The sequence below is a fragment of the Ambystoma mexicanum genome, chromosome 12 (genome assembly GCF_040938575.1).
Source record: "Ambystoma mexicanum isolate Mex_15411 chromosome 12, UKY_AmexF1_1, whole genome shotgun sequence".
Taxonomy (NCBI): domain Eukaryota; kingdom Metazoa; phylum Chordata; class Amphibia; order Caudata; family Ambystomatidae; genus Ambystoma; species Ambystoma mexicanum.
The window spans coordinates 443298424-443322200 of NC_090936.1; the positions used below are offsets into that span (position 1 = coordinate 443298424).

The 23777-nt window shown below is 48.5% G+C and overlaps 1 protein-coding gene across 8 annotated transcripts in view; it reads left to right on the forward strand.

Moving 5' to 3' along the window:
- Positions 1–23777, forward strand: part of CACNA1C (calcium voltage-gated channel subunit alpha1 C) — a 2322072-nt gene that overhangs the window by 189586 nt on the left and 2108709 nt on the right. For all 8 annotated transcript variants that reach the window (XM_069628642.1, XM_069628646.1, XM_069628641.1 and 5 more), the window contains exon 3: positions 22443–22548. In XM_069628642.1, the coding sequence (XP_069484743.1) occupies positions 22443–22548 (106 nt within the window). The remainder of the gene's footprint in view (positions 1–22442; positions 22549–23777) is intronic.

Consider the following 23777-nt stretch of genomic DNA (forward strand, 5'->3'; position numbering starts at 1 on the left):
CGAGTAAGAGGTAGAATACCTATGGGGACCCCATGATGGTGCCATGGACTTGGTCAGATGGCCCATAGAGTGCGGTCCCTGCAAGAGTAGTGTTTTGCATCCATGTCTACTGGCGTAGGCCATGATTTTGTAGGCCTTGGTGTAGTTACTTAAACCCCAGACATTCCAGGACATCACTGTCGTCGGCATTTCAAGAGTCTAGGGTACATCCCACCACAGTTGTAAAAATGTACATAGAGAGTGAAGCAATCCCCAATGGCGGTGCCCTGATGTTGTGCGTTCTGTCAATCTGCCCCCGTCTTTTACATTACCGTTACCCCATTTCCCAACCTTACCACCCCTCACCCACACTGCCCAACCCCAACTTGCAGTGGAAATCCCCCCACCCCGGAGGCACCAACTGAACCGACACCCACTGAGAAGTAGAGGTCAGAGGTCAATATCCAACAGGGATATGCCCCTTCCAAGGCCCAACCGGGGCCAACAAGCAGTAACATCCAACAAAACATAAGCATTGCAATTGCAGTGAGGTGCGCTGTTGCTGTGTGGGTGGCTACTTGAACGTCCTATAGGACAGCATGGGCCATCAGGGATGGGTTCCTGCGGAAGACGGAGCCTATGTTGGGCCCCATAGCGGATAAGTTATCAGAGGCTAGGTGAGACTGAAGAGGTATCCAATGCCAGTGTTCAGCTCCATTCCCTCGAGGGGAGAAGGAGATCAATGTCCACAGTCTCAAAACCGGGCCACAATTCGGATGTGTGTAAAGGGGACCTAGCTCGCATAATGAGCGGTAGGTTACTGCCATCGTCACATTCAGAATCGAGGGTTACTAGCCAATATGGGCCACATCGGGCCGAGTTGCATTCGGTGAAGACTGGATGAAAATGAAAAGGCAACAAGGGCCATGGTCAGTTCAATGCTCTGGACGGAGAGTCGAAGATCAATGTCCAAAGTACCAAGAGTAGACCTGAAGCCAGATGTCTGTAGATAGGGCTGAATTTGCCGAGATTGCAGTACATTATTGCCAGTAACACAGGCAGGTTGAAACATTACTGGGCTGGTTAGGCCACATTGGAGCCTAATATGCTAGATCAGTCTTCGCTGGCATGGCCATCAGTTGGGTCGCGCAGAGGGATGTGCGCTTCAATGAATTTCACCGCCTCGTCAGGCACAGTGAAAAAGTACAATTTGCCGTTGTGTGTGATTTTGAGGCGTGCGGGGAACAGGATGGCGTACGGGATACTTCGTTCCCTAAGCAACTTCTTCACCCCGAGGAATTGGCGCCTCTCTTGTTGTACCGCTATCGAAATATTTGGGAAAATCCTGACAGTATTGGCCTCGAGACATAGGTCGCCCTTCTCACGAGCTAGGCGAAGGATGAGGTCCCTGTCGCGGTAATTTAAAATCCTGGTGATGATGGGCGTTGGGATGTCGCCTGGTTTGGGGCACGGCGACAGATCTCGGTGGGCGCGCTCGACTGTAAAGTAGGGCGAGGGGGCCGGATTGCCGAGGAGGTCTCTGAGCAAGGTTTCAACAGCATCTTCCATGCGCCCCTTCAGGGCGTTCTCCGGGACCCCAATGATTCGTAGGTTGTTTCTACGAGAGCATGATTCCAAGTCGTCGCACTTTGCTTTTACGTTTTTCATATCGCGTGACAGGGAGGCAACAGTGTTCTGCAGGACTTGAATATCATCTTCATTCGTTGATATTCTACTCTCAGCGTCAGTGATCCTGGTAGCCGCCTGGTCCACTCATGTTTTTAGGGAGGCTACATTGGCATTGATGTCATCTAGCTTCTCGTGGAATGAGGCGACATTTTTGGCCATTGTTTCCATGAGTGTAGTCAAGTCGGGGGCCACTGCGCAGGGATGAGGGTCCGGGTCTGGATCCTCCTGCAAGGATGACGTGTGTCCAGCTTCCGTCCTCGGGACGGCTTTAGCAAATTTATCCATGGCTCCACCCTTCGGGTTCCCTCTGGATCTGTTAGACATTGCCGGTGCAGTCCCAGGTGATACCGGAGTTCACAATTGGAGCAAGCCGAAAGGGTGGATGGTCAAAGGAACCAAGCGACGGAAAACGTCAGGCACCGCACCCGTGGTGGTGATATGAGCAGATTATGGCAGCAGCGAAGGCAGGGAGGCAGCAACAAAGTGGAGAGCGTGGAACCACTCAGGGACCAGTAGGGGGAGGCTGCCAACCCACGAAGGCGAGTATACCTCCCAACAAAGAGGTGCAGCAGTTGCTGTGTAAAAGTTCACTCCTCCACTAGTCTAGGGGCCTCCATGTAGGTACAGTTCGTCGGGTGCTCCCAACAGGATAGAGGGGAGGGGGAGAGTCAAGAACCCCCCTAGACCAGGGGTCCCACAATCTCAGTCCACGCAAGCAAGGGGGGAGGGCCCAGCGCAGGCCAAGGCTCCAGTGGTGATAGGCGGCGAGTATTCAGTGTCTAGGCTCTCCGGTTGGCTCCACAGGGGCAGGTAGACAAGGTATGGCCTTAGTGAATTTGTCCATGGCTCCCCCCTTCGATTTCCCTCTGGATCTGTTAGACAGCGCCGGTTCATTTTCAGGTGAGGCAGGGGCTCACAGTTGGAGCAAGTAGGGAAAGGCGGATGGCCAGAGGATCAAAGCGTTGGCAGGTGTCAAGCACTGCACTTGTGGCAGTGGTATGGGCAGATTATGGCAGCAGTGGAAGCAGGGAGGCTGCAGCAAAGTAGAGAGCGTGGATCCATTCAGTGGCCAATAGGGGAAGGTCGTCAGCCCACAAAGCAGGTAGTGTCAGACAGAAATATGCAGCAGTTCACCCCTCTGTTAGGTCAAGGGGCTCTGTGTCGATCTTAGTTTGTGGGGTGCCCCAAATGAAAAGGGGGTGGGGGGAGTAAGGGCCAAGCACACCACCAGACCAGGTGTTCCGCAGCCCGGAGCCCCTCTCACAAGGGGGGGATTCTGGTGCAGTCCGGGGCTGCAGTGACGATAGGTGGTGAGGTGTCCAGTGGCTAGCTTTCCCGGAGGCCCCCTCCTGGGCAGGCAGTCAGAGTATGGTGCCCCCCTCCAGGGTGGAGCCAGAGGCTCTCAAGGCAGCAAGGCAAGGTGATGGGGGCCAGCCCAGAAGTGCCACGAGCGGTGCAGCGCGGGCCCCCTCCCCCACCCCTCACCTGGGTGTAAATGTCTGCAGCTCAGGATCGCGGGCCGCAAATTCCAGGGGGCAGCCAGGATCCAGCCCAGCCACCCAATGTTGCGGCGAGATGAGCGCTCCAGCGCTGGTATGAGGGAGAAGAGCCGGAGCGCGCTCCAGCGCAGGCCCCTGTAGCAGCTGCCCGCGCAACGGCACACTCCAAGGGGGGGCTGCCGCAAGCGATGATGAAGACCCACTGCAGATGGTGCAGGGCGCGCACTGGAGGCCTTCAGAAGGGGGGCAGGACACGCGGCCACCGTGGTCGCCCCCCGCTATAGCTGGGAGCTGGCAGGGAGGAGGAGGAGGGAGCCGGCCGCGCGTGGAGGGCCCCGCAGGCCGACAGCCAGCTGGGCGAGAAGTCCCGTTCGCCTACTTCCCGGGACAGATTCTGGCCGGGATTGATGTGGAGCAGGCAGGAGGGGTACAGTAGCGATTCCACCAAGTGATGGGCAGCAAAGTCAGAAAGAACCGCAGTTGAAGGCGGATTGCGGCCGGGCCACACAGAGCTCTGGGACTAAGCAGCCATCTTGGGCTGCTCAACAGCGCCACTCCCATCCCTAAAGGAATTAGATATGGACATCCAGCACAATTCAGGCATCAGCATGGAAATGCAGGTGGCCTCAGCCAGTATTTCCACCTTGATGATGAACCAGACCCTCAGTAGGGTCATGGTTCAGATGTTGAGACTGGGGGGCATGTGAGGGATTCGACCATCCGCACAGTGGGTGTGCGCTTGCCTGGGCTTTTATGAGCCTGCCGAGACCCTCAAGCTGCAACCGACTGCACTGCTAATTGTTGTCACGCCGAAGTCACTAACATTGTCTGAGATGCCTCGACTAGTGCTTCAGACCCGCCAACCAGCACTGAGACGATTCCTGACCCAGAGCTGCTGTGTAGGCCAGCCTGCAGCCGTATTTTCAGCCTTGCTCGCTGAATTGCCTGCCACTGGATACCCGCAGCTGTCTGCCATCTTGAACTCTGTCGCAGGAGCTGCAAAACGCCCTGAAACCGACTTGACCCTGTCGAGCACCAAGAACCACTACAAGCATAAGGTAAATTGTGGTTCTGTTCCCCGATCCTTCTCCAGAGGCCGCAGGTGGCATTTTATGACCCATTGCTCCCTTTGTGCTGAAACCAAGTATCCTTGAACTATTGTGATTAATTACTTTCCCAACTACCCTCCTGTCAGTATCCAGAGTGCATCCCTTTTTCCTTCTTGAAAACTGTTTTTCCTCTGGATTCCTTTACAGGATGCATTGTATTTTGTAGTGTGGTAGAACGTTCTGTTGTGATAATAATAACGTAGATATTTGTATACAAGCTTGACTGGACAGACCCTTTTATGATTGGGTATGTGACAATCAGGACAGGAGCCTGGGTTGATGCTTGAGAGTACTTTATTTATTCACGGGTTAAATGTTCAGTGTTTAACCAACAAGGTTGGGGTCCCGGTAGGCCCACAGTTCCTTCACTGTGGGATAAAGCCAGGATATGCGTTCCTTGTGAGGTGTCTCCTACTCACTCGGACCCGGATAGGCCCACCAGTTGCTTCCACACTCCTCTCCTTCTCCCTGCAACAACAATGCCATTAGGCCAGTCACTTTTATACCCCGCCCTAGGCTTGTAAGGGGGCCAATCAGGGACCCTTTCCATCCCCCTCCCTCTAATTGGTGGAGACCCAAGGAGCCCTCCCTCTAGATATAGAGCTGCCTTCCCCCCTCCTCTTCCTTTCCTCCTGTTGGCTGAGCCCAGACCTCCCTCTAAGCTTCCATCTCCTTCCCTGCTGCCGTTGCACACGTGTGCAGCCTGGCATGCGAGCTCCCTGCAGGCTCCGCCCCCTCAGTATGGTGCTCCATGGTCAGCCCGTCTCGTGGGCCGTCCTGTGTCGGCAGTCAGTACAGGTAAGGAGGGGGGGGGTTTGACTTGTTCCCCCATCTGTGTCTACCCTGGTACTGTGAACCCCTCCAACGCTGAGCGGCCGAGCCCGGCACTCGTGTACCCAAGCTCAGTCGCCGCTCAACGCCGGAGGGAAATGGGCCGGCCCGCATCCTGCTTGCCCGTGCTTCTGTACTGCTCTGCCGCAGCCTCAGTGCTCCGGGCCAAGGCGAGAGGGGCTGGTGCTGCGGCACCGCATGCGGCTCCGGTCTGGAAGGCTGAGAAGGTGTCCCCTGTGCCCGCAGCACTTCCCCAGAGTCCCGCACCTGAGCCGCCTGCAGCGGAGCAGGCGCTGCCTGCTCCGGCGTCTCCAAGGCACCCTGCTTCACGCCGGCCCCGCTCCCTCGCCTCCCCCCATACCTCCATCCTCACAGGGTAATAATTGTATTTTCACTGTGTTGCAACTAACCAAGGATCCACAACCTTGCAGAGATAAGCCTGCAGTTCCGCCCACTTTACCAAAATTAGAAAAGGAGGTTTATAATTTCCTTGTGTTTCCAATCTGTTTGGATCCCTTCTGGTGTACTAGAGGTGTGGGGCTGATTGATGGTTTATAAACCGATATTCATGCCTATACCACTGGTGCACCGGAAGTTGATTCGCCACAAGGGCCCTGTCTACTGACATTCCAGAAGCTGCAATATGATTTGGTAACGAGGCAGGTACAGAGTAAAATGCCTTCTTAAAACAGCCTCCTGGAACCAAATTTATTCCAGCAGCCATGAGCTGCCTTTAAAAGTACTGACACCCATTTTCAAAATACTTTTAACTGCATATCCTCACTGGCCTGGTGGCAAAGCGTTAGCTAAATATGAACATAATGCTATATCTGGTTTGATAAGGTGACAGATCTGGAAATGAATTTAAAATTGTAAAAACCCAATCTGATGTCATTTGTTTCCACTTACTGTGCACTGGGCCTGGAGCTGCATGCTCATTTGTGTATTGTTTCTGGCCTGAAAGGCTCACCAACAACATATAGTTTGAGTCTCGGGAGGATAGCTCAGGGGCAACGTTCTTGCCTTGGAAACAAGTTGACATGGAGCACCAACCCTGAGTCCGCGCTTAGAAACCTCTAGGTTTAAGCGCGTTGTAATTAACCTATCATCATCATCATTGCCTAGTATCCTTTTTGTTCTCTGCTAGTAAGCCTTGGCACCTCTCCTAGGAGAACAGGACATACCTCCTCTAGGGGTGGGGTGAGAGCTGGGAGCTTCAACAGGGCCTCAGCCACACAATGAGGAAGTCACACAAGGGCGATCACTACTGGAGTCCTTTTGAGATGAGGCAGACAAGGGATGGGGAGGGATAGTGCAGCTGGGAGACGACCTCCGCACTGGGGAGGGGGGCCATCTTACATTTTTGGCTGGCCCCAACCTCCTTCCTGATGGCCCCTTGAGCTTCCTCCAGACAAGGCACTCTGGGAGCTGACATCACCAGGAATGCCTCTTCTTACCCCAGCAAGGATTGCTCCCTTACAGAAGACTTACAACGGTCCAATATGCTGGGGAAAAGTGACTACATCAGGGGGGGAGACCCCCCTCCCTTAATTGAATAATTGTTGAGATTCCTCTTGGATCATCATCTGGAAGATCTTGAAGAAGGTTTTATTGCAGCCTTGCTGGCATAAATGTTTCCCAAAGATCAATCCATTGTGTGCAAGCAAAGATTTCCAAGGCGAGTGCAGATTCTTCCTCTAAGTATTTTAGGGGAACATTTGTAGAAATCTGCTAAGGGAAAGCCTGGCTGATGCTGCACACTGGTAATTAGGACTCTGCCTGCTGAAGGGGCAGCTGTTCAAGTGTGTCTGGCAACCTTCTAGGCTGCGAAGAGCAGAAAAATGGACTTCCCTTTGATTAGGTAACTGATGAAGGGCCTCAGAGCATCCCAAGGACCAAAAAAAACTGTCTTTGGCTCTCTATGTAATTTCAAGCTTCCTGGAAGCCTCTGCAAGTGCTTCAAGCAAAGACCCAAATGGAGCTGCCTTTGACAGTCTCTCAACTTCGAGCCATTGCTGCAGGTCGAACCATACCACTTTGTCAGAAGTAGTCGAGTTAGCATCCGACTGAAGCTGAACCTCCATTTTCCTCACACCGAGACCCTGTCGAGCCTTCGAGATACACTGACTCGAATATTGCCTGCATTTCCCAAGCTTCTGTAAGCCACTGCCGCGTATTTAATTGCACTGTGTTGTTGCATCCTATCGAGCCAGTTCACCAACTCGACTCAAAGCGCAGACAAGCACCCAGAAACATGGCACCACACTGTCGAGACCCTGTAAGAAGATAGGCATGTATATAGTAGTAGTTCTGCTCGTTTGTGGACCCTTGTGAAATTTAAGACCCCACGTTATGCCTCAAAATACACATACTTGAACTTGTTTGCCTTTTGTATGAGACTTTTCCTGCAGGCATCTATTCTTCAATGACCAGAGTGCCCCTTTCTCCCAAAGTCTGCCTTTTCTCTGTATCTCATCCCAGGGGTGGGTTTTTAGTATTTTTTAATAGTGTGTCCTTTTTTAGTTTAAAGTTCTGTTTTTTTTTCAGAACCTTGATAGGGCATTTATTTATTTTCTTTTGTTACATACCATACTAGTGTTCTTTTGGATGCTCCCAGGATGGCCCATACCCTTTGGAAGAGTACAGCCTTCCCCCAGGCCATGCCACTTTAGGCGAAGGGGGCTTACCATGCTTCACCCTTACAATGGAGATCACTGTTGTTCTAGTAGGAGTGTGAGGCTGAGAAAGGGCACTAGTCACTTTATCACAAGGGGATACAGAAAAGAAGCCAACACACCATACATATCCCCTGATCTTTCTGTGAGTGGTTCGGTTAGTCATGGATTGCCCAAGCCAGATTCCGACAGCCATCTATTGAGGGAAATCTACCCGCTAGAAGACCAGCATTCTTGGAAGTGAGCGGTGAAGTCCATCGGGAACATGGGTATTCCCCCGTCATTGTTTCACGGCTGCCCTGCCTCAGTGCATCCTGGTATCACCACCAGGATGCGGGCAAATGCATCTGTTTTGGCCAAGCACTAACAAGGTAGCTAAGTGATTTTAATTGGCTGCCAGTAGAGAGCTGGCCTGGGAATAACGGAGAAGTACCATGCTGGCAACCTAGGAGACTAGTGTACCCAAAGGGACTATTATCAGTACCCAAGCACTTAAACGCTGTGTTGCCATCTCTTCTCTGTTGCATGAAGAGTTGTGCTCGCTTACCGCCAGCGCCATGACCCAGAGCAGGGCTGATTGTGCATAGACATTCACGAGGGAGGGTGGTGTAAGGACACACTTAGGTAAACAGAATGCGAACAGAGTCAAGAGGGTGGCACTGAGATTCAGAAAGGAGACATGTGCTCAACGGGGCATATCCGTGATGCAAAGGCGTATAGAATCTGAAACTGAGAAAGGATGAGGGCTATAGAGGAAATTGCTCTTAGGGGGGGCACTACTATGAAGCCAAGCTGGCAAGGAGCCAGAAAGGGCTCAGGGGTGAACTGGCTTATAGGGAACTCTGGAGATTTCCCAGTAGGGCTCTGCACCCTGGGCCTCTTGTGTGGTATTTCCAAATTTTCCCACAGGAAGAGGGTTGGGCTTGCTCAAAATGTGTAAAATGGGGCCACTTTGAAAATGATTTCCCGGGCCTCTTTTGGTTCCCAGTCCTCCCCTGAAGGGGCGGCACTGAAATGACTTAAAATTGGAATCCATGTAAGGGAAGGCAATGACATGAAGCTACTTTGGAATGGAGGCATGAGGGGGTGCAGATTTAAATGAAATGTTGAGATATGCCGGGAGAGTCCACCAATTAGAAGCAAAGGTGGAACTGATGCATTAGGCTGAGGTTAGCCTAGTGAGAGAGACGAGCCCAGGCTAAGATTACACCATGAAAGTGCCGGTGGCCTCAGAGACAAAGTAAACGTCACCTTCATCCTCAAAGGTAGCACGTTGCGGCTAAGACAAATTAGCATTTACGAGGCCCATAGCCCTGACTTTTGTACTTAAGCTTTTCTTTTTTATATCTACACTAAGGTGGTGCTTTTTGATTCCAAGAGTCTTTCTCCCATATGCTGCCATCCTATCCGAAGCAGGGCTTCAAATGCCCCAGCAATGCCTTCTAGTTCCAGTGAATGACTCATATGTGTAGTATGTCACCGTAGGTTCTTCTTTACCCTTCCTCCCACCACCACCCGAACTCCGGGGCAACATATGTTAGGTACTTCCCAGTGCCTGCAGGTGTTCTCTCTCACCCGTTTCCCAAAGGCTATCCCAGCTACATCATCGCATGGACCCCCAGCATCCACCATCCACATGGACTCCTCCAGCTTCTCTTCTGGCTTGGCGCACCATGCTGGCAGGGTGGGAAGAGGGGCTCTGCCCACCAGCATACCTTAGGGCGCTGCTTTGGGGGTAGGTGGTTGGTCAGGGGGCAGTATTTGTATATGAATCATTCCAGCTGATCACTACATACAGAGAAAGCAGATGGCGTATGGAGTGACGTATGCTGACAACCAAAGCAGCATTAACAGACAAAGGGGTCTTCGAGGAACTGGACTATGTGCTATGAGCCACGGAAAGACTGAGAACCAAAGGTTGCGCTGGACACTTTCTTCAATAGGGCCCATATCACACTGTGTCACCAAGCTCAAGCCCTCCGACTAGGGCTTGGAGTTCCACCACAAGAAATCCTGGATGAGGTTGGGGCAGAGAGATGGAACAAAGAGGACAGGGTACATGGGAGACGGAGGAAGTAGAAAACCAGGGTACTCACACAAAAGAGGACCCTCGTGCAGAGGCCCACCAGGAAATCTCCAGAGTACCCCTTAGACCAGTCCACCACTGCTATGAGCATAGCAATAGTACATACTCTAGATTGTCCTATGATATGACAGGTTATTTATAACGTGCTTAATACCCAGAAGTTTCTTAGCGCAGACCGGGGTATTGAATCTGTGTTGCTTCGTGTCGCCTTGTTTCCAAGGCGAACACGTTGCCCCTGTGCTACCCTCACGTGACACAGAGAAGGAGGCCCTCTGCATGCACAGTCCCTCTCCGGTGCTTGCCATCGAAGTATGGAGCAAGCGCGCGCTTTAGGCCTTTCCTGTGATTTCCCATATGCTTTGCGATTCTCCCATGGGTATTCAAAAGGTTCCCACGAGTTACTGCTGAGCTGTCAAACACGGGCCCATTTCTGTGGTGGCGTAGCATGTCTGCAACAGCGAGAACATCTTGCCACCATGCAGCAGATGATGACAGCTGGTACAGTAGCACAGCAAACAAGTGTTGCAAGGAAGCAGGTACCAGCATCCCTGAACAGCCTGACATATGGGGGCGGCACTGTACTTCACAAATAGACAAACAAAGTTCCAGCTCTTGCATATAAAAAGGATGGCGCGCAGGATTGGTGCACGTGCTCTGTGGCAGTCATACAGGTGGACGCATCCAGCTGGTCACAGGATTGGCCGCCCTGGACAGCCCCACTGCTTGGCTCTGGACAGCAGCACTGCCTGACCCTGGACAGCCCGATCGCCTGGCCCTGGACAGCCCCCCTGCCTGGCCCTGGACAGCCCCCCTGCCTGGCCCTGAACAGCCCCACTGCCTGACCCTGGGCAGCCCCATTGCCTGACCCTTGACAGCCCCACTGTCTGGCCCTGGACAGCTCCATTTCCTGGCCCTGGACAGCCCCACTGCTTGGCTCTGGACAGTAGCACTGCCTGGTCCTGGACAGCCACACTGCCTGGTCCTGGACAGCCCCACAACCTGATCCTGGACAGCCCCACTGCCTGGCCCTGAACAGCCCCATTGTCTGGTCCTGGACAGCCTCACTGCCTGGTTTTGGACAGCCCCACTACCAGGCCCTGCACAGTCGCACTGCCTGGCCCTGGAAAGCTGCACCGCCTGGCCCTGGACAGCCCCACTGTTTGGCCCTGGATAATCCCAGCAACGTCATATGTGTCGCTGCAGCAGCACTGTGGCTCACCATAGACTCGCAGCCGCTTCCCAGATATCGCCAGATCCCTCTTCTATAATGTATTTCCCTCAAGAAATACAGGTTTTGGTTCCATTTACTGGTAGGACTACTGGTGCCCTATTGAGTACCCTAAAGGGAAGGCTGAGGTAATGCATCAGGACAAACCTGATAGACCAAAGGGACAAGGAAACAGGACGATGAATGATGACAGAAAACCCAGATTCATTTCACCCTACCCGCCCCTTGAAAATACTTCATATCCTTATACAGGGAACGAAGGATCTATAAATCATTTTATGAACACACACAAATATATATAAAATGAAGATTGCGAATGCTACATTTTGTGACCACTGTGGTAAGTTGAAAACCTTTTGATAATTACATCAGTCACAGAATAAATGGTAGTGCCTTGGTGGGGTGGTTGTAGGCCACCATATGTAAATATAACCTCAGGGGGAAGTAGGTGAAATGTTTCAGCCAGTCATAGTCAACCTAACTCTCTGTATGCCAGAGGTTTAATATTAACTATATGGCCCTGGCCTCTATTTCAGACACCACCCGCTCCCCCCGTGACACTGGCCACTCACAGAGCGTGCTTTGTAAGAATGGCCCTTGTGTGGCACGCCGCCACTATGATGCCGCGTGCTGTAGCAATTCAATGCCTCTGCCGAGGCCATCATCCTCTGTGACACGCTTATTTGTAGTTGTATTTATTTGAAGAACAGGGCTGTCAATTTCGATCAGAAATGACTTACAATAACACATTTCCAGATGGCGGAAGCATTCGCACAAAGGGCTCCTGTACAGAAGCATAAAGATGAGAACAAGTTGTGCACTAGTTTATGAAGGCATAAAAGAAATTAGAACATATACCAGCGACAAAACAAACAGAAATAAAATGTATATACAAAAACAGGTGACTTACAAAGATAACATAAGCCTAATGGGGTAAGTGAGACAAACTAAAGAGGTTTTATTAATTAAATACACAAAATTACACTACCCAGCATCACTGGAGGCAGTAGTGGGGTCAGGTAGGGAGTATGGGAGAGGGCAGGGGGAGTTCCCTCTGTAGCAAGTAAGTGCAGTTTAAGCCAAGCTTTGGAGAGATCTGTAGTTGGGCTTGCTTTGATATGTTATGGACAGTGGGTTCCAGTGGAATAGGGCAAATCGGGAGAAAAAGCAGAAGCGAGAGGAGGCAGAGGGAGGGCATGGGACAGTGAGGTTGAGTGCAGAGAAGGATAAGAGGGAATGAGGTGGTGAGTAAATTGAGATACAGTCCGACAGGTACTGAGGAGCAAGACTATTGATAGCTTAGTAGACTAGGAATAGGAACTTGTAAAGAGAGCGTTTGTGCATGGAGAGCCAACAAGCATGTTGATAGGTAGGCGCGGGGGAGGATCTGAGTAGGCTGCAGAGAGTGCAGATTGCAAAGTTGAGTTATTTCTCATGGTAATACATTGGCCCTTCTGTGTCACTCTCACTTCTTCTAACAATACCCTCCCGCAAAGAGAGCCCCCGCCGGATGACCAAAACCTGCTAACAAAATGAGGGGCATGAATGTTCACAACCGGCTCCAAGGTCCTATCCTCTGGTCCATAACCTTTCCAATCGACCAGATAAATCCGAACACCGCGAATGACCTTAGTCTCTCAGTTGCACTGGTGTAGGAAAGCCCCTCAACGCTCACACCAGAAAAAATACAACCCACTAGGAAAAAAGGCCCAAGACACCTCTTGCAAGGATAACAAGTATTTTATTCCTAATAAAAAGTGCTCTGCCGCTGCCGGACATTCTGCAAAAATCTGCATGAGCATCACATTAAGAAGGTACATTATGTCATCAGTGACATCATCACATACAGTAGAAACCAGCACGGCTGGTTGGTGAGACCCTGTGCATGGGCTGCCTGCTCCATAGGCGACGCCAGGCCATTGGTCCCAAGCCCCTTCTGTCCATCTTCTTCCACGCGGGTGATGCTGCATTCGTCATCGGTCATGAGAGGGCGGTAATTGGCAATTATTTACCAAATAAACAATACATATCTATCTATATAGCGCCGGACAAGGGCCCAGTGGAAAAGCCAAGGTCATACTAACTCACAAACCTCACTCGATCCCAGAGAGGCCGGCCCCTCTACAAGGTCTTCCTCCCTCGTTCTGGGCTATAATTGTATCCCTCCCTGCACATCGCAGCAAAAGTCACGTGACCCAGAAGTGAAGGCAAGGAAGCCCTGCTGGTGAGGGTCGAAGGCCCATGCCCTCCTTCTCGTGGGATTGTATCACGCAAAGACGCTCAGCCCTCCTCCCGTGGCCTTACAGGGCACATTCTTCCCAGAGCATGAAGGCTGGCAACTTTTAAAACAATGAAGGTTTCATGGATGTCTGTGGCTCTGGCCGTTCTCGTCAGTGCCCCTAAATACAACCTATTCCTTTGCTCATGTTCGTGGCCCAGACCTGTAATGTTGGCTGCTGCGCCATGTTTAAGCCTTATGTTTCAATATGGCTGCTAATACCTAAGATGGCATTTGTTCCTGCATGTGCACTACATCTACGAAGCATGCAATACTGTGATTGTGTAGAAGACTTTAAAGGCACCTCTTCCCCCCGGTCTCTTATAATATATTTCACAGTCTCATTGCATTGAACCAGTGTGATTTTGTCCCTTTGTCAATTACACCCGCCCCACCCATTATACATGTCTTGTGTGACACTGGATCTCCATATCACTGGCCACCCTTGGCGATGCCTCGTCTCCCCTCTTTGACAGCGGTCCTCCGTGACACAGTCCGTGTTAGTAATTCCTTCGGCTCTGGCCCTGCGTGACACTCATCATCTATGACCACGGCTGTTTGTGGCTGTTGCTCTCGATGACACTGAGTCTCTGTAACAACTCCACGTTGCACTCGTCCTTCGTGATACTATCCCTACGTGACACTGAGCTTCTGTGACATTGAGATTCTATTTTACAGACTCTCCGGGGCGCACGCGCACAGCAAATGTGTGAGAACAAGAAGGCAGCACGTGTTCAGTAACGATCAAGTTAAATGTTAGCCTTTTCCATGCCCATCAATCTGTGATTGTTGTACCAGTGTAGCCCTGTCTTGGCATAGTCCTTTCCCCCTTAATGCTAACTGGCTTCTATATATCACTGCATGGCAATAAAGCCTATAATAGCAGAGTATTGTTATTAAGGGATGAGTAATTGTCCAGACTAGTAGCAGGATTAGGATGCAGGAGAAAGTAGGTGATAGTGAAAGTAGGTAAGAAGAGAAGTGAGGTTTTAGAACATTGAGACCAATACAGATGAAGTATATTCAAGCAAATGAGACATGATGGGAAGCACAAAAGGAACAAGGAATGGATGACAACAAAGGGACTATTTGGTTAAAACAAAATCAGGCTCGTTTAGTCTTTTAAAATGTTCAGAGAAAAGTACTACAATGAAGATGAAACCTACACCATGTTGAACCGCGCAAAAAGTTTTCTAATCTATGGCGTTTGTTTGCAGATGGGCTCCCTTCCACTAGCTCGCCTAGCATTCTGTCACCATGTCAGACGGCCCACCTCATCTCTGCATGAACCACTTAATCAATTAACAAAACTTTAATTAAACCGTTGGGAATCCGCGAACTCGGATGAACCCGTTGCCGTCGTCAGAAATATAGAATGTGACAGCAGAGGAGGAAATCTGCCCAATTCCTGCCTGCTCTTTGCACACTGGCCCTGTTCGATCCCAAGCTTTGCCCCAGCTTGCTGACCCCCTCCCTCAGTGGTACCTAGCCTGCCATTAATTGCATCATCAATAAACGTGTATACCTTTACTATCAGATCCATCTCCATGCATTGTGGAGCCCGTAGCCTCCGAACTGATACTCTCTGGTTTCAGCGAATGGACTGCGTTTACCATTACATTTTTGCTGCCCATAAATTGGTCCGTTCATAACCCTTCTTTATCAACGTGGCTGCTATCCAGGACTAGTCAATGTGTTCCCCCAGATCTTACATCCTCGGGCAAACGTAATCCAAAGAGTGGCTTCTTCACAGATACAATCAAAACAATTCTACACCACATTGACCACACACAACCCACCATAAATGTCCCGCCATCCCACCATGTCATATAGGAAGATGGTTCGACTTGCGGACCATAACACTGGAAGAACTCCCAAACATCTGCTAGTTACTTATGGCCATCTTCTACAAGGGTGGCGTCATCCCAGCCTTCATCTTGAAGAATATCACTGGAAAAACACTCACTCCTTTCTTCCAGATTATCAATGCTTCCCACAAGGGTAGGCTCTGAAAACTGGCCAGATCTTTCCCATGCTACAGAAGTCCACATGTGTCCCTCAACATCCATCCTTGTGAGGAATTCGAACATCGACACAGGGAGAGTGTGCTCACCTGGGCTTTTTGATTTTTTTAATAATGAAAATGAATGATGTGAGATCAGCCTCCGAGAAATGTGCAAGGTCATTCTGCACACATTTCATCTTCTTCCCGCACAAAACGCATAGTCACGTGTACTCCATGAAGACACAGCCTACAGGCGCCATCTTCCCCTGGCATATTCAGCTGGAATGTGACAGCCCTGAGTACATCAAAGCATTTTAAGAAGGGGCAAAAGTACACATTCCTCCAGCCATGGGCAGCCTAATTTAAATATCAAAGGCTCCATGGATGTGCATTCCTTTTGTCTAATCCGGCTGGTGGCAGTGCATGCTAACGAGATAACTGAAGCAAGACTTGAGGGGCTTGGTTGCCGGATAGACAACAGGAAAGGCAGGTCTAAGGCCCCTTTATTATGCAATATGTCAACTTGAAGCTAGTTCCCACCTCTCTGTATGAAAGGCAGTAAATGGCCTGTTTGGGTCCAGCAGTTACCGCAGGAGTCCCTGCAGAGCAGACCCCTTTCAGAGGGGAGAAGTATGTGATTTGGGGAGGCAAGAAGTCTGCTCTCACCACATACCTCAAAGGAAACCTGCACTTTAATCAAGAGTCACAGAGGGCTCAGTTAACCAGAGAGACACTTTGATCTACAACAAACAGGAAGATGGGTGGGACATGGGTATATGTTGTCACCCCTTGTCTGTCCTGTTGCAGAGCACTAACAGAAGAGTGCTGGTGGGGACCCAGGTTTGGTTCCTTAAGGTAGGCTTAGCCTGCACCAATCAGTGGGGCCCATTTGGCTTTAAGAGAGGGCTGAACCCCTCACTTGAGAGATCATCTGACGACTTCGAAAGGAGTAAGAAGAAGCACTAATTTAGGCCCGGGATGAAGGTACAGTCTACCTAAAATATTCCACCAGTGAAGGAAGGCCAGGAGTTCCAAGAGGGAATCAAGATCCCTCCCCTAAACATCTCCCAGCGAACAGAGGGGGATACCGGACTCAGAGGAGCAGCCTGTGAGACGGAGTTAGTGGCAGGAGACAGCTGCGGGTACCAGGCAGCAGACAATTTGGCAAGTGAGGCTGGACAGATGTCTGCAGGCTGTCCGGCGCAGCGGCTTGTCCAAGAATCGCTATCTCAGTGCTGGTTGGCGGATCTGGAATACTGGTCGAGGCGTTGTGGACGGCTCTGGTCAATGCGGCATGACAACAGTCCGTGGTACAACCGGATGCAGTTCGAGGACTCGGATGTCTCAAAATTGTCCTTAAAAATATGGACGCTGGATGATGCTTGTGTGGTACTCCTAGCTTCTTCGCAGGGCTCATGTCCTTTCAAGGCGGATGGCCTAAAGCTCAGGAGGGTGTTCGCAGGCAACGGCCTTGTCCTTTGTCCAGAGACTCCCTGCCATTTCCCACCTAGGAAGCTTGCTGTCAGAACCTAGCAGGGCATGCTGCGTGCTGGCTGGGTACTGGTTCTGAAGCTGCTAGACGGGTCCTCGGAGTCCGGTATCTCCCTCTGTTCCCTGGGAGCTGTTTAGGGGAGGGATCTTGCTTCCCTCTTGGAACTTCTGGCCTTCCTTCCTTGTTTGTTTATTGTTTATTAATGTGTAATGTGCGCCAGACCCTGGGGTATCAGGGCACAGAGAACAGAAAGGATAAAAGAATACTTTCAGCTTTTGGTTACACAGGTTGCAAAAAGGCGAGTACAACAATTCACAGCTGATATGAAATTATGTGTCTGAGTACTGGATACATACAGACAAGATGGAGGCAGCAGTAACTAGTTACCTAATTTACAATGTTAATATACAACATATTTAGAATAAGTAGTGTCTGTATGCAGTTACATCGGGGGTCATACTGATATACTAGCAGATGGGGAGTAGGCACTGGAATGGGTTAGTGGTCATTTTCTCTGAGCCATTTAATGGTGTTATGTCTGAAGTTGAGGAAAGTTTGATCAGCCCTCAAGGGTGGGCGGGAGTTCCATAACTGTGCAGCTTTGACCGGGAAGCTGCTCCCTCCGAATTTAATTAGTTTAAACCTGGGTACAATTAGGCAGTCAGATTTAGCAGTCCTTGTGTGTCAGCTGGTAGATTTTCTGTTAATCCTCTCCATGAGGTAGCGAGGTGCAGCATTGTTCAGGCATTTATGAGTTAACAAGACAGTTTTGAGCAGGATTTTGTCATGATGGGACAACCATTTGTTCTGTCTCCTTACCTTTGAAGTATGATCTCTTCTAGCAATGCCCTGTGCCATTCTTAGGGCATTGTTGTGGAAAATTTGTATTTTTTTGATAACGTACTTGTTGGCGCCCAAGTAAAGGGCATTGCAATAGTCCAGCTTGGACAATATTAGGGCCTGGGCCACTGGTGGAAGATGTAAGGTAGACTGTACCTTCAGCTCAGATCCAAATGAGTCCTTCGTCTTACCCCTTGTGAAGACTTCAGATAATCTGCTAAGTAAGGGTTTCACCCCTCTTTTAAAGCCAGATGGGCCCCAGTGATTGGTGTAGGCTAAGCCTACCTTAATGAACCAATCCTGGGTCCCTACCAACAATCTTCTGTTATGCATGAGGTCAGGACCAGAGTGCTCTGCAACAAGACAGACAAGGAGGTGGCAACGTATACCTAAGTTCCACCCATCTTCCTGTCTGTTGTAGATCAAAGTGTCTCTCTGGTTAACTGAGCCCTCTGTGACTCTTTATTAAAGCGCAGGTGTTTCCTTGAAGTATGTGCTGTGAGCAGACTTCCTGTCTCCCTCAAACCACACACTTCTCTCCTCTGAAAGGGGTCAACTCTGCAGGGGTTTGCCTACGGTAAATAGTGGACCCAGACATGTATTTCACTGCCTTTCATACAGAGGGATGGGAACTAGTTTCAAGTTGACACATTGCACACCAAAGGGGTGTTAGTCCCACCTTCCTGTTGTCTCTCCGGCAACCAAGCCCACTTGGGAGGCTTGCCTCAATTATCTCTCATTAGTATGAACTGCCACCAGCCGGAAAACAAAGGAATGCAGATCGATGGAGCCTTTGATATTTTAATTAGGCTGCTCATGGCTGAAGGAAGGTGTGCCTTCCCCCTTCTTGGAATGCTTTGATGAACCCAGGGCTGTTACATTCCATGTCAATATGACAGAGAAAGACAGCGCCTGTAGGCTGTGTCTTCCCAGAGAACAGGTGACTATGTGTTTTGGCGCGGGAAGCAGATGAAATGTGTGCGGAATGGCCCCGCACCCATTTCTTGGAGGTTGGTCTCCCATCATTCATTTTCATTTATCAAAAAAATCAAAAAGCCCAGGCGGGTGCCCTCTCCCTGTGCGGATGGTCGAATTCCTCACAGGTATTTTGTAGTATCTGTGGCAAGTCATTAATCTCCTGCAGACTTTCACAATAGCCGTTCATAACCAATGACCAAAGGGTTCCATGTCTTAAAATTGCTGCAAAAATGGCCTTGAATACAAAATATTTCGTCAAAAATGCTGTGTTTTTGCAACCACAATCATGTAAAGGATGCGGGGGACACCCCTGCAACCCCCAGTCCCATTATACCATTTAAGGGGCGCGGGGGGACGCCCTCTGCAACCCCCACTCCCCTTAATTGGTATAATGGGATACACCTTTACTGGGTCAAACCACAGCATTTTTGCCGCAATTTATTTTACATGCAAGATTTTTGCCGCAATTTTATTACCTGATACCGACCAAAGTCAGCCATTCTGTCAACCAATGTATGCATTTTTTAGGTAGAGATGATTCCGTTTGTTTTGGTCCTACACCAAGGTTTTCATTTATTTATCCAAGAACATGTTATCTTCTTCATTGTGTGCAACCTACATGCAAAATTGCATAAATGCAAAATGTGCCGAATCAAAAGAGGCAGCATCTACCTCATATGGGATTACGCTGTGTGCAAACATTGATTTACTTCTCTTTTGCAGTGTATTCAAGAAAATCTGCTCACTCTGTATACCCCCCCCACCCCACGGTTATATATGTGTAGACATGTCCAAAAGCTGCCATACTTTGCCTGAAATGATAAATGCTTATATCATATTTTGGCTCGGCATGGATTATAATTTGGTAACCCCTTTGCGATCGCCAGAATACATACATATGAGCAGCTCAAAAAGGGTACTAACGTGTGATTGATGGGTTTCACTTGGAATTTTTCCCTAAAATGTGTCCGTCGTAGATACTCTGGAGTCATTTGGAAGGCCAACATTTTAATAAAAACCTCTGGTTGGACACAGGAACGAGACACGCGCACCAACAGGCTGGTCATAGAAGTGGATAAAAGACTATTTCCAGCAGAGAAAGCTAGAAATATGTTTTTGTCTATTGCTAAAGTTGATCCATTCATACTCTGTAGTGGGATTTATTCTATTTCAAGCCCGGGCGGGCCCAAGTGATAGAAAGAAAAAAAGTAGCATTCCTAGTGTGGAACCAGCCATTCTAAAAATAACCTGGCTCTACCCACAGCAGAAATAGAAAAAAGTACTAGTTCAGTGATTGAGCTTGACCTTTTTTTCTATTGCTAGCGTGGGCGGGACAAGGCGTGTTCTCCATCCTGTGCTAGAAATAGAAACAAAACTCTTCCTAGTGAGAGAGTGGTGAAAAGGTACTACGGCACACTGCCCTGCGGAGAACAGCCCTTCACACCACAGATCAGTGGGTTATGGTTTCATATTTCTATTGATGAAAAACACCCTTTTTCGTTGTTTTGGGAACTTCTGTGATAGCAGGTTATTCCCCCCAGACCGCATTCCTAAATTTTTTGGGGGGGAAATCCTGGGTGATTTGGTCAATTTCGAATCACCTGAATATTTGGATGATTCTAGTTTGACCTGAACGGGTTTGCTTAGTTCTGTTTATTTATATATTTATTGGAGTTTTGTAACGTGCTACATTGCGACAACAATAAATAAAACCATACTAGTCAGGTTACAACTTCATTAGTAATAGCACCGGATGGGCATAATAAAACTTTAGAACTTAAAAATATAATACATGGAAGCCTGCAATATCCATATAAAAGCTTGGAAATTATGTTCTTATTACAGGCTAGATGTGACATCACAGCTGACCTGTTCTAAGAAAATGACCTTAGAGCTGCTCTGTAATCAGTTACTATGCTTCAGTTGTGATGTCACACCTGCTGCTTGAGCCGGAGCAAGCAGAATTCTAGCTATCACTCAAGTACTTAATTAAAGCCATGACAAAACTTTCACATTTCTTGCTTGCAAAATCGCTTTCTGTGACACTTTACAGCCATTAATTAACAAGGAACCGGGCTCAGACTGGCCTCTAGGGCCATAGGGCAATGGCGAAACCAAAAACGAAAAATGCATGTGTGGGACTGTTTTTTTGGTAAAAGTGGGCCACTTTTTGGACCCATGTGGGCCAGTTTGGTGAGTAATTTCAGTATGCAGCTAGTAGTTTTGGCCATTGTTGCTGAATACATATTCTTTCAAATGCACAATTTACATCACATTTTATCAAAAAACTCCCCCTTGGGTACTGCTCAGTCTGTCACAAAAGGAATGAACTGCCATTTTCAACTGTGGGCCACTTTTTTATTGGTGCCCGAGACAGTGTTATGCCCCAGTCCGACCCTGCAAGGAACTGTTGATGGTTGAATGTTTCATGTGTGCACTGCTGGAGTTTAACACACATGCACAAGAATCTGCATGGTATTGTTTATTTTAAAGAACAAAATGAAAACCTTTTTTCAATGCACTTTATTAAAGTGTTTAAGCTATTTTTGGGTATTAACTTTTTAAACTCCCAACAGATTCACATATTCTACATTGAGTATATCGATCCGCGCATTGGCCGGGTAGTATAGCTCAGTGGTAGCGCACTTGTCTTGGAAGCAGCAAGGCAAAGCAGAGCAGAACAGGATTGAATCCCACGTCTGCGCTTGGAAACCCTTCGGAATTAAGTGCGTTATAAAAAAACAATTATAATTATAATATCGCTTACATTAGATTAAGCAAGAGGCCAGGTATTAACGAGGATGACAGTGTGTGCCATGCCTTAGAAAGACTAAAATATCCCTGCCGTACATAAAAAGGATAGGTATGCATTCTCATCAAAACTTTTTCCATCGAGGGATAGTAAAAAAAAAGTCATCGAAAAAATATCAATTGAATGCATATTTATGGGGGGGGTAAAGGGTTAATTTAGTTTTGGGTGGGTTTTTAAGGGTTCAAAACAGGGGGTGGGTTTGGAGGGACCCCCCCATAAAAAATGTTTAATAAAAAATGCATTCAATTGACATTTTTTCGATGGAAATTATTCGATGCAACTATCCCTCGATGTAAAGACATGTAACCAAGGGTATTGCAAGTCGCTTCGGAGTTCTGGGACCTAGATGTATCTAAATCATATTGCGGTGTCTCGAAAGCAGAACCCACACATGTACACGTGCCATATAACATATACACATGCGTGTGGGATGAAAGAGCCATTGGTAAAAGGCGGTTCACTAAAAAAGCGCCATTTGAAAGAACCCGCTCAGGAAGGGAAATGTTTGTTCCCAAAAAATGGACAACATGTGGAAAAAAAAGCAGGAGGGAAAGTGTCTTCTGGCCGCCGTGGTATAAATAGCGTCGATACAAACAGGGCCAAGTAAATAAAGCAAGACACGAATGTAAATAAACACACGAGAAAACTTTTAAGAAATCTGTGTTTACCCTGGCACGCGACCGGCCTGCACTGCTTTTGACATATTAGGAAGAATTTTGGCTTGGGACAGCTGAAAGCACTTTAACAAAAAAAAAAGAGGAGCAGATGTTTTATGTCAGGGGAGAAGGGGCCTGGAATGTTCTCTCCAAGTGCGCTTTTTTTTCTAATAAATGGTGGATTCTGGCTCTCTCGCGCTGTAAGGCCGGGGAAGAGGTGTGGGGAAGGGGCGTGTGGTCTCTGTGTATCTCATTCCGCAACACTTCCTTAACTCCTCTTCTCAGACCCTTCGAAATTATTATTCTCCTAACTATTTTTGCTAATTGTGTGGCCTTAGCGATCTACATCCCGTTCCCGGAGGATGATTCCAACGCCACCAATTCGAACCTGGTAAGTGGACCCAGTCCCCTCCCCCTGTCAGGACCCGTGGCTTGCTGTGGATGTTGATATGCAAAGGTGCCATCAAGTGGCCTATTATTGGATCACACTGTTACTACTTCCTGTGTCACGTACCTTTGACCCTTCCTCCGGATGCCTTTGACATTGCTTCTGCTGTAGTGCACCTCTCTGTTGTCGCTGTTTGTACACAGGAAATGTTATGTTATGTTATGAAACTTTGATTTGATAAGGAATGCTGCAGTTGCCCAAATAAACATTGTCACTCTGTGATGCCATTTTCTGGAACATGGTCAGTTTTCAGGCATAGCATCGAGGCCTAAAAGCACCAATGACAGAAGGACAAGTGAACTGGAGAGTAAGCAGAAGTGTTTTTTAGGGAAAGCACAGGATGTACAGACGTGCAGCTACATCTGAAAGAAGAGAACCTGGGATGTGACTAGGGTGCAGTCAGCATCCTGTCTAGAAAAACTGCCATTTTGTACCAGAGTGCTTCCTTTAAATGATGTTATGGTTGTCCTCAGATCGTCCATATTACGCCCCATGGCATGGATCAGGCTACAAATATATAGACCAAGGTTCCAGTGGAAAAAAATAAGCTATGTTGGTAATTGCTAAAATATGTCAAATGAATTAATGGGACCAGTAAGTTACCTTGATGTATACAAATGGTCCCATCTATGTCTTTTTAACGCTCCAACATATTTGGAAAAGAATCATTGATTCCAGACTTTCTTTGCATAAACGAGCCTCACGCAGAAGGCAAAAAAGAGCTCCATTTTTTTAAATGAGACACTCACCTGTTCGATTCACAGTAAAGGTTTATTTAAACATAGATAAAACTACATAAATGGAGCACTATATACATGTCTAAATAAATCAATAGAAAGATTACACCATAGCAATTTTAACACATTGACGTGCAATGTTCTGGCTACATATGTCTTCAAATATTCCAAACACGGCACACCAGTGCGTGTCTAAGAACATAGAAAATGGAAATGCCTCATGTCATTTCAGTGATACTGATCACCTCACTCAGTATATTTTTGGTCTAAGAGTAGATACAAAAATGTTGTCGACAATTGTTCCGACAGATGCTATTACTTTGAATAACCCCCTTCATCAGGTCAATAGGAGCATATTAACAGTAGCAAATCCTTTGGAGCATCATGCATGTTAGAAAAGAAAAAGAAATGACACATGTTCATATATTCTATGTA